At 44.3% G+C, this 11,475-nt stretch overlaps 1 protein-coding gene across 1 annotated transcript; it reads left to right on the forward strand.

The window, feature by feature from the left end:
- The first annotated feature begins 1,963 nt into the window (after window positions 1-1,963).
- Window positions 1,964-9,181, forward strand: LOC124553669 (speckle-type POZ protein-like). Its single transcript, XM_047127552.1, has 3 exons — window positions 1,964-2,012; window positions 4,576-5,149; window positions 9,016-9,181. Exons 2-3 carry the CDS (start codon window positions 4,587-4,589, stop codon window positions 9,164-9,166), a joined length of 714 nt encoding a protein of 237 aa, XP_046983508.1. The 5' UTR covers window positions 1,964-2,012; window positions 4,576-4,586; the 3' UTR covers window positions 9,167-9,181.
- Window positions 9,182-11,475: the final 2,294 nt, after the last annotated feature.

Consider the following 11,475-nt stretch of genomic DNA (forward strand, 5'->3'; position numbering starts at 1 on the left):
CAATGTGTGAATAAACACTACGAACAGACCGAAACAATGCTGTCGCTTCTGAGCAGATCAGCAACTGAGCTGCAAGCGACTGACGTACATAGAGTGAGTGAGTAATATTGTTGAATGTGAATTCCGAAGGCAGCTGTTGGACTGTTTGCTGGCTTCTCTGTGAGGCAGCGATGGCTTACAAGGCAAACTGATTCGAACAGAAAAAGCCGTGGTCACGACCCGTCTGAATCCTGGACTACAAAGACTGAATTCACAAACAGACACACAGATAGGCAATTATAACTCGAGAACCACTTATGCGATTTACATGTTTCTTTATTTTACTGACAGATATATTATTTTACTATGTATTAGTATATATTTGGCTACTTTAGCTAGCACAAGAAATAAGCTGTGGGTATAATTGCAAGTGAAGTCGCAAGAAAGTGGGCTGCCGTAGCGCTCTCTTGCAGTACGCTGCTTGAACTATTAGAGGAAAATCATTTGATTTAGTAATGAACTGTAGACCTCAAAAAGAACCACAAAATTCGACGAGAGCATATGTTTGTCTTTCACAGTTGAGTCACAATCACACTTTTTCTGCTTTGTAGGTGCAGAACCAGGCGACTTCAGAAGACAAAAATCATCATTGTCGTTCAACCGTAATCTTTCTATTTAGATACATCTTTTTGAGCTCTACAATCTGGTACTACATAACGTGGTGTAGTTCTTACGGACTACGTAAGGTATTTCAAGAGAGCACGCTGGCGGAAAACATTTTTACTTCATGTAGCTGATGAAATTTAAACGGCTGAACAGACTTTCAGAACTATAGGTAAGAACCGTCCAGATTAAACCAGCTTTCAAATTAAAAAAGTGCTTTAAAATTGGAACTTTAATTTGAGAACTATGTAGGGGCAGACAGACAGACAGATAGACTTGCGGGTCAAACATATACACCTCCGTTCTACATTGGGAGTTGAAATTTGCCCCCTGTGGGAGCTTAAAGGTCAAGAGTTCTGTGGACAAAGGGACGTATCGTCTCTGACTTTTAGTCATGCGTGCTCCATACGCACATTTTATTAGTAGTTATGACATAAATTACGTCACGGAATAAATTGATGTCGTGAAAGCACATTGTACAGACGTTGACATTCAAAAACGGCTTACATTATTTATTTGTCATTGACACACATAACATGAGACGTCGCCTTGCTACTACACCGCTGAGGTTGTAGGCAGTCGTAAATAAAAGGCGCTATGTACCGATCACAACAACAAGATACTCACACACACACACACACACACACACACACACACACACACACACACACGCAGTACCTCCTGCCCGTCACATCACGTTGGTGTCCCATTGACACGTTCACTTGTAACTTGTAACTTATCGTTACGTTGTGATTTAATACACGCGTACTATTTCAAATCTCCGGTGCTGAACTGTAAAAGAAAAAAAAAGGTCTCTGGGAGGTGTCGGAACGCGTTCCGGCTGAAATTGAGCCCTGCACCAGTGTGAAGATCCGAAAACACTACGTGTATTATTTGTGGAGAATATGCCTGCTGTGTGGATTTCACTTCCGACTATTCATTCGAGTCAAAGAGAACTGACTTGCAACCGTCAGAAGTACAACCGCAGCTGTCCTGAAGACAATGCGAAAATAAACTGTTTGAGTCTGTTCAGATACAGACTGTGTGGAAAGTTATCTCTTAGGAAGTCCCAAGTTTCAATCGGACAAAGAACCCGTGTCCAAATTTTCGATTTCCCAGGGTCAGGGGCGTCACTTGGCAACAGGAGGCTGGCTGTACAATATAAGCCCGACGGCTCGGCGCACTTTAGATTAGGGATCGCCTGATACGGGCCATCACCAGCCGTCGGTGACGCGTGCAGCAGCAGGCAGGCAGTGACGTCACCCGCCGCCGGCCATATAAGCGGCGGGCAGGCTGTCCGCCCCACACTGCTGCACCAGCGTTCTGCCTGCTGAGACCACTCCGTGACGTCACTTCTCCCCGAGTCCGAGGTGAGTTGAGGCTGTGTTACACGACTTTTCTCTTCGACAATGTCTTTCTCCTTTAAAAATTGCAAAAAACGGTTTTGCTGCCGCTGGAAGACGTCACAGTCACAAATTGTTGCAAGCATAGAGTTATCAACATGGACAGATGCTTGAAATAAAACATAAATTGTACACCTTTCAATCGAAAGATGTCCTTCACTTAAGTAGCAGACCCATTTGCAGTGTCTGCCTCGAGCAGGATAAGCTCAGAGGACGTTGCTGTCACTGTTACTCAGAGATCAAATAATTGCTCTCGTGTTGTTTACTGCGTTCCGTGCAGATTGCTCAAACTGCATCGCAGGACAGCTCACGTGACACAACTGTGAAAAAACCTAACAGATATTCGGTAATTCAGTTTCTCAGCTTTGCCCGTGCTAACCTACCAGCGCTTCAAAAGTAGGAGTAATATATGTTGGTCTTGTTACACTGAAGACCCAGAGAAACTGGTACAGCCGCCTAATATTGTGTGCCGCCTCCACAAGCACGCAGGAGTGAAGCAACACGGTGAGGCATGGACTCGACTAATGTCTGAAGTAGTGCTGGAGAGAACTGGCACCAAGAATCCTGCAGGGCTGTCCTTAAATCTGTAAGAGTACGAGGAAGTGGAGATCTCTTCCGAACAGCACGTTGCAAGGCATCCCGGATAAGCTCTATAATGTTAATGTCTGGGGAGTTTGGAGACCAGTGGAAGTGTCTAAACTCAGAATAGCGTTCCTGGACCCACTCTGTAGCAATTCTGGACGTGTGGGATTCGCACCGCCTTATTGGAATTGCCAAAGTCAGTCGGAATGCGGAATGGACTCGAATGGATGCAGGAGATCAGAGAGGATGGTTACGTACGTGTCATGCCTCGAGAGTCGCATCTAGACGTATAAGGGGTCCCATATCACTGCAGCTGCACTCACCCCGCAACATTACAGACCTTCCGCCAGCTTGAACAGTCCCCTGCTGACACACATGGTATACCGATTGACGAGGTTGTCTTCATACACATACCCGACCAACTGCGCGATACAAATTCAAACGACGCTCGTCCGACCAGACAACGTGTTTCCAGTCATCAACAGTCCACTGTCGGTGCTGACGGGCTCAAGCGAGGCCTGAGGCTCTGTGTCGTGCAGTCACAAAAGTTTTCCGAAAGCCCGTATGGATGATGTTTCACTGAACGTTTCACACGCTGATACTTGTTAATGCCCCAGCAATGATATCTGCTGCAATTTGCCGAAGGCTTGCACTTCTGTCACATTCAACGATTCTCTTCGGTCGTCGTTCGTCCCGTTCCTGCAGGATCTTTTTCCGGTGCAACGATGTCGGAGATCTGATGTTTTACTGGATTCCTAATATTCGACGTACACTCGTGAAATGGACGTACGGCAATATCCCTACTTCACCGCCACCTCGGAGATGCTGTATTCCATTGCTCGTGCGCCGACTATAACACCACGCTCAAACACACTTAAATGTTCGTAACCTGCCGTTGTAGCATCAGTAACCGATCCAACAACTGCGCCACACACTTGTGTTACATACAAGTTGCCGACCGCAGCGCCGTTTTCTGACTGCGTATCTCTGTATTTCAATACGCAAGTCTATACCAGGTTCTTTGGCGCTTCAGTGTATGATCCTAGATGGAAACATAAACCGTGAAAGATAAACCTGTCCGTCTCGTCAGCGTTCCTAGTTTGCCCCTTTTAAGGGAATAGTACCTGATTACAGCAGCAGCTACTAACGGGGCATTCTATTGTGTGAAATGTTTGTGAGACGAATTTACATGGAAATCTGTACAGCAGTCAATAAAACATTATAGTTCCGTGGAATAGGAGAGGCATCTGGGTTTCAAGTTTAATCAAAAATGGTTCAAATGGCTCTGAGCACTATGGGACTTGACATCGGAGGTCATCAGTCCAATAGAACCTAGAACTACTTAAACCTAACTAACCTAAGGACATCACACACACCCATGCCGGAGGCAGGATTCGAACCTGCGACCGTAGCACGCGCGCGGTTCCGGATTGAAGCGCCTAGAACCACTCGGTCAAGGTGGCCGGTCAAGTTTAATCGTGCCTAGCCTGAGACATTCACCGAGGAAACTGATTTCTGCATTAGATGTACATTGCTTCTGATCAGGTGTCACGGATCTGAGGAACTTGGGATAAGGAGGAAGAAAATTTTTCCTAGTTAGAGGTGCCACCAACTTGGATTTAAATATAAGTCGTGTAACTTTATGGCTGAAACAAGTTTGTTGCTTTGCTAATTTTTTTGCTGAGACATAAATAAACCATCTTTTGACTGAGAACGATAACATTTTTAGAGAGTGAAAGCAGTCTATCACAGCACCACAGTGGTAGTTACAAACCTTAGGTGATCGCGAAGCAGTATGGGCCCTTGTCATTTTAAGGAAACTGGTGACGTTGCAATTGATTTAGGGTGGACAACGCTTTAACAGCTGCTGTTTCATACAGGTATGCATGCGCCTCGTACAAGTGTTGAGGGTGCAGTGTGAGGGCTGCTCAGTGGCACTGTGTTTCAGGACCACCCACCATGTCGGCAGTTACGGAGGTTCAGAACACCACAACCGAGGCCCTGGCCGCCCTGCTAGACGGGGGTGACGGCGCCCTGGTGACGCTGGTGGCGGGCGAGACGAGGGTGGCGGCTCACAGGGCCGTGTTGGCGGCCGCGAGCCCCGTGTTCGCAGCGATGTTCGCGCACGACATGCTGGAGGCCAGCTGCGGTCAGGTGAGCATCGACGACGTGGAGGGCCCGGTGCTGAGGCTCCTGGTCGCCTACACGTATACCCTGCAGGCCCCCCAGCTGCCCGACACGGCCGCCCAGCTGCTCTCGGCGGCCGACAAGTACGGCTTGTCGGCCCTGAAGGCTGCCTGCGAGCGGCAGCTGATCTCGCAGTTGGCCGTCGAGACCGCAGCGGCGACGGCCGTCAGGGCAGTGAGGCACTCGTGCCCGGACGCCGCCAGGGCTGCCGTCGCCTTCATAAAGGACCACCTGCAGGTGATGGCCACGCGGGGCTGGGCGGACGCTGTGCTCGAGTACCCGCAAGAAGTCATTGAAGTCAGCAGTATGCTCGGTGAGCCACCTGCAGAAGCCAGGTAAGCACGATTCCCTTTTTGGCAGCGCTAGTGTGAATTTGATGTCGTCCTTGCTTTGTTCGTCCTTGCTTTGTTCGTCCTTGCTTTGTTCGTCGTTGCTTTGTTCGTCCTTGCTTTGTCCGTCCTTGCTTTGTCCGTCCTTGCTTTGTCCGTCCTTGCTTTGTTCGTCCCTGCTTTGTTCGTCCCTGCTATGTTCGTCCCTGCTTTGTTCGTCGTGGGTTTCTTTGCTGCCTACATAGCATAACACCTTAACGTCATCTACTTACTGATCGTCGTTCACGATGCTAAGTCTCTCGCTGTTTTCACTTCTTCTGCTTCTTATCAATTTCGCCTTTCTCTGATTTACTCTGATTCCATATTCCGTACTAATTAGACTGTTCATTCCATTCAGCAAACCCTGTAATTCTTCTTCACTGTCACTGAGGGAATCAGTCATCAGCAAATCTTATATCATTTCACCCTGAATTTTAATTCCACTCTACAATCTTTCCATTATTTCCGTCATCGCTTCTTCCATGTATAGATTGAACAGTAGGGGCGAAGGATTACATTCCTGTCTGACACCCTTTATAATCCGAATACTTCATTCTTGGTCTTCCACTCTTATTTTACCTTCTTGCCTCTTGTACATATTGCAAATTACTCGTCTTTTCCTATAGTTTACATGTATTTTTGTCAGAATTTCTAACATCTTGAACCACTTGATATTGCCGAACGCTTTCTCCAGGACCACAAATCCTATGAACGTCACGGAACTTCAATTTTCTTTTCATTCTCCTGTGTATTATCCTTGTCGGAAACGTGGATACTTCAGCTGTTAAGCTGATTGTGCGATAATTCTCACGCTCCTCTGCTCTTGCAGTCTCCCAAATCGTGATGATTATATTTCTCTCAAAGTCAGATTATATGTTGCCAGACTCATACATTCTACACACCAGTGAGAATAGACCTTTTGCCACCTCTCCCAATGATTTTAGAACTTTTGATTGAATGTTGTCTATACCTTATGCCTTCTTTGATCTTAAATTTTCCAAAGCGCTTTTGAAATCTGATTCTAATCACCAATATTTTCCATACCGACTCCTGCTTGTTCTTCTGTCACGCCATCGGACAAGTTGTTCCAATCAGGGAGGCCTTCAGTGTACTCTTTCCAACTATCTGATCTCGCCTCTGTATTTAACACTGGAGTTCCCATTGTGCTCTTAATATTACCACGCTTGCTTCTAATTCTGTGGAAGATTGCTTTGACTTTTCTATATGCTGCGTCAGTCGTCCCAAGAATCATTTCTTCTTTGATTTCTTCACATTTTTCGTGCAGCCATTTCACGTTATCTTCTCTGCACTTCCTATTCATTTCATTCCTAAGTGACATATTTCTCTATTACTGAATTTTCCTGAATATTTTTGAACTTATATCTTCGATTGATCAGCGGAAGGATTTCTTATGTTTTCCATGGTTTCTTCGCAGTTAGCTTCTTTGTACCTACGTTTTTCTTTCCAACTTCTGTTACTGTCGTTGTTAAAGATATCCATTCCTCTTCAACTGAACTACCTATTGAGCTGCTTATTATTGCAGTAACTGTAGCCTCAGAGAACATAAATCTCATCTCTTCTTTCCTTAGTACTACTGTATTCCACTTCTTTGTACATCGATTGCTCCTGACGAGTCTCGTAAAATTGAGCCTACTCTTAATCACTGCTAAATTGTTATGACTCTATATCTACTCCTGGGTATGCTTTACAGTCCAGTATCTGATTTCAAAATGTTTGCCTGACAATAATATGGTGTGACTTTAAACCTCCCATATTTCGGTTCTTTTCCAAGTATACCTCCTCGTCTAGTGATTTTTGAACAGACTATACCAGCTATTACTACGATAAATTTACTGTAGAACTTAACTAGCATTTGTTCTCTCCTATTCCTATTATCAAGTACATATTCTCGTGTAACCCTTTCTTCTACTCCTTCCCCTATGATCGCGTTTCAGTCCCTCCATGACTATTACATAGTACTGAATTACCTGTTCAATATCCTCACTTTTTCTCTCTCTCCACCTTCAACTTGCAACGTCATCATGTATACCTGAACTATGCATGTTGTTGGTTTGCTTTTGATTCTCATGAGAACATATCTATACTCACTTTCTGCACTGCCTTTCTATTGATACTGAATCCTACTGCTGTTGCTACTACCCTATTCTCATGTGACCAGAAATCCGTTTCTTATTTTCTGGCTCCCAACCACATTCGAACTCCTAACTTTCCAGCTCCAGAATCATAGAACGTTATCCTTTCGTTGGTTACTCAACCTTTGATCATTGCCAATTCTTCCTCATTTAGGAGCAGTTTCAGACCTCAAGGGAAAGAGAGTGCCCTGAACCTCTGTCGGCCCCTCCGCCCTCTTTGGAAAGGCTGTTGGCTGAAAGAGGGCGACACCTGATGCTGGAAGTCTTCAGACACCAATGCTGATGATTCGTATTCAAAATTAAAGTGATGGTGAGGTTCAAACCTGGGACTGAAGACTTTCCTGATTACTAAAAAAGACGCTACCCCTGGGTGACTGGCCCCAAAGAGCAGGGTGTGACTCCCTGAGATATCCAGTCAAGCAGGAGCTATGAGCACTGGGGCTACTCATGCACACTGGGGGCAAACAAGAAGAGAATACTCCAGCCAGCACAGTAACATTGTCACACTCAAGGCTGTGCCTTACAATCACATTTCCTTCTCGTCTCTGTTCAGCTATCGCCCTGAATATTTTCCGTGCATTCCCTTTAACAAAGCAGACAGGAAATCTCTGCCCCCTGTCTTTTTTGAAGTTCCTTGTGGCGTTACCAGAGGTCGTCCAGGGAATCCTATCAGGTTTCCTGCTACGGGCATACAGCAGATTATATTCGCTGTTCATCTACAGGTGTACGACATATCTCCCACAATGTCAGTATTGATGTGACGTTTTCATCCAGCTATCATTTGTTGCCTCTCTCTCTCGGATACATATGCTCCAGACAAGTCTATTTTGTTTCTTTTTAAATTTAAAAAAAAAATCCATATTCAGTAGACTACAGGTTACTTCGCAAGTTGTAAACGTTGTCCATCAGATAAAATTGCATACACTGTGTAATCCATTTTTTTCTTTTAATGGTGGCCTCTACTGCAAACTGCTCAACACGAAAATTGTTGTTTATGAAACACATCACCACTGTTGTCTTTCCAAGGAATCGAATTGTGGAGACATTACATGCATATATACAGTTCTATTTGCTTTACTCAAATGCAAATTTTGAATATACTCTCGATAACTTTTATAGCATAGCTCTTGTAATTCTTGTCCATCTTCTTCATTCCCTCGGGCTTCACATCAGAGCGCCTGCATATCCATGACCATATAGTTTAAACAGTAAGTTGATACCCCAACTTATCAGTTTCTCTCTCTCTCTCTCTCTCTCTCTCTCTCTCTCTCTCTCTCTCTCTCTCTCTTTTTCCTCCAGTGATATAATTCAGCATCCATATATCAGTTTTCAAATCACCTCACAACCAAAAGTAGCAGCCAGATGACTTTAACTGCTTCTAAATTGTGTCTGATAGTTGTTCTGTCAGGGCAGCAAAATTGTTGGCCCTGATGTTTGGGATTTGGTCTGTGCTTCATTGTGAAAAATTTGTTGTTTTGCATCTTAAGCTATGCCATTGGGGTATATAGCAGAAGTAGTGCAGAAAAAGACCAGTTAATTGGTGGCACAGTCACGTTAAGTGAGGGGCTGGTGTTGTTGGCACTGTGTGTTCTGTTGCCCCGGTGGACAGTCCCTCAGCTGTATCGCCTACAGTGAGCCCCTGTGTGAACACGCCCACCCACACAGTGTTTCTCTGTGCAGCTCGCCGACCGCCACAGGGGGCGGGTCCACCCCCAACTCTGACAGTCAACCCCACAGCGGCCACAGCCGGTCTCCTGCTGCAGCTGCGCCTCCCACGTCTGCCCGACACACCCCTCCACCCGATGACGCAGCCGTCTCGCGCTTCCGGTGAGTTGTGTTGCCACACGTCCCCAAGTCTTACCCTCAGAGTACTGCTTATTTTGGCATTAATCAGCCGATATAGTAAATAAAATAAAATACAGATTCCTTCAGTTTTTGGATAGAGGTTACAGTTGCCATTAAACATTACTTATTTCTCACTTTTTTGGCTATGATATTTTGAAGATTGAGCACATGTGCAGAAGATTTCTCGCTCTCTGTATTTGCCGTGAGAATTAAGTTCAGTTCAGAGTCGCTCAACTTTAGCTACGTAGGAAGTTTCACATACAAATCATACCCATTTCCAAAGATTCTTTATATATTGATGTGTTGAATCTAGATTTTGTTTTTAGTGATGATTGTGTGTCTTACAAATTGATTCTGAATTAAATGGGTATGCAAACGGGATGTTTCACACAATTCCACTCAACAAAACTTACGTGAATGGCTGTAGATATAAGTTATTGAAGACACTCGGGAAGAAATGACGAAAGAAAGGTAAACAGAAATAAAAGTAATAATTACAAAGTTATTTAGTATTGGTATGAGGATGCAGCTTGTTTCGGGATTGTCTTAAAATGTAATTTGAATATTCCTTAAATGGTTCCCTAGTGAGTTACATCTGTAGTGACTATTGGAAATCTGTGCCGCACTGGAACAGGAACCCAGATTTGCTGCTTATTGCAGGCAGTCTCCTTGACCAGTCGGCTGCCTGAGCACACCTCCACTTCTGACTCAGTGTCTCATCGACACTTGCACTAGAGTTTATCCCGAAGGACTTGTGGGAAGAGTAGCAAAAGGGAAATCGAATCGGTGGATGTTACCCTACTGCAGAGGATGTACATGAGAACCTCTGGCGGTAGTGTTTGCAAACCATGGGTAAAAAACATGATCCACAATGGTAATTCCATCTACGCCAGCAAACGAATCAGCTGGTCTAATGGTTGAGGTATCTGCTCTCGAGAAGTGAGAAATGCAGTGGGTGTGGCTGAGTGGAGATGCGTACAGCACTGTATGGCTCGTCACTCGTAAACAAACTCCTGTATTCGATGGATGATGGAGGTCACCACGTATGATAAGTAGTGGATTTGATTCACAGAGGAGAAGTTTTGCATAATTGCATGGTATAGTAAACTTCTAGTTTCAGAAATGAGCAACTGACGTGGGCAAAGATAGTTGGTCGTACTGAAAAATATATTGACATCTCACAGTGAACTGATACATTTGCAAGATGACTTCATAGCCTGTGGATTTCAGTATCAAGTATGGACCATTTTATACTTCAGTTTTATATATACCCAACAGCAGTTTCCTCAGTGATGGTGCCACTAAACCGGAGTTACTAAATACAGTTTTCCTTAATTCCTTCACGAAAAATTATATATATTAGGTGTTGTGAAACAACTCAAATCACTTAAGAAAGGCAAGTCTTCTCGTCCAGATGGAATACGAATCAGGTTCCTTTCAGAGTATGCAGACACAATAGTGCCTTTCTTAGCAATCATATACAACCGTTCACTTGGCGAAAGGTCTGTTCCTAAAGACTGGAAAGTAGCAAAGGTCACACCAATACTCAAGAAAGGAAATAAGAGTAACCTATTGAATTACAGAGACATATTACTGACCTCAATTTGCTGTAGGATTTTGGAGCATATACTGTACTCGAACATTATGACTCACCTTGAAGAAAATGACTTACTGATAGATAACCAACACGGATTCAGAAAATATCGTTTGTGTGAAACACAGCTAGCTCTTTATTCCCATGAAGTAATGACTGCTGTCGACAAGGGATCTAACATCGATTCCATATTCCTAGATTTCCAGAAGGGTTTTGATACCATTCCTAACAAGAGACTATTACATGGTGTATACGGCCCGGAAGATTCCGGAAAGACCCAGGAATTTTTTCATCCGCAAGAAAACTGGGAAAAACGGGAATTTTCTAGAATCCCGGGAGTTTTCCATTGATGTAGTTTTCAGTTAATTTTTTGTCATTGTGACTGTTAATAACCGATACTCTAACTAAGGACTTTCCTGCAGACAAAGGGGACGGGGCTACACGAGCTGAGTGGAATAAAGCCGCACGGGTGAATGTAGTATGTGTGTGTGACTGACTGGTATGCAGATTACGAGCGTATAGCTACGTCCATAGATTCAGACTACCAGAGTGGAAATGAACGACCGACAGGAATAACAGATACGAAATATTAACATATTATCCAGATACGAAATATTAACGTATTATCTTGTCGCTGTATCAAAGAAAATGAAAGTTCGACAAAGTTTTGGACCAAGGCGCTTCACTAGAGAGGGCAAGTT

This window comes from Schistocerca americana, chromosome 11 (genome assembly GCF_021461395.2).
Source record: "Schistocerca americana isolate TAMUIC-IGC-003095 chromosome 11, iqSchAmer2.1, whole genome shotgun sequence".
Taxonomy (NCBI): domain Eukaryota; kingdom Metazoa; phylum Arthropoda; class Insecta; order Orthoptera; family Acrididae; genus Schistocerca; species Schistocerca americana.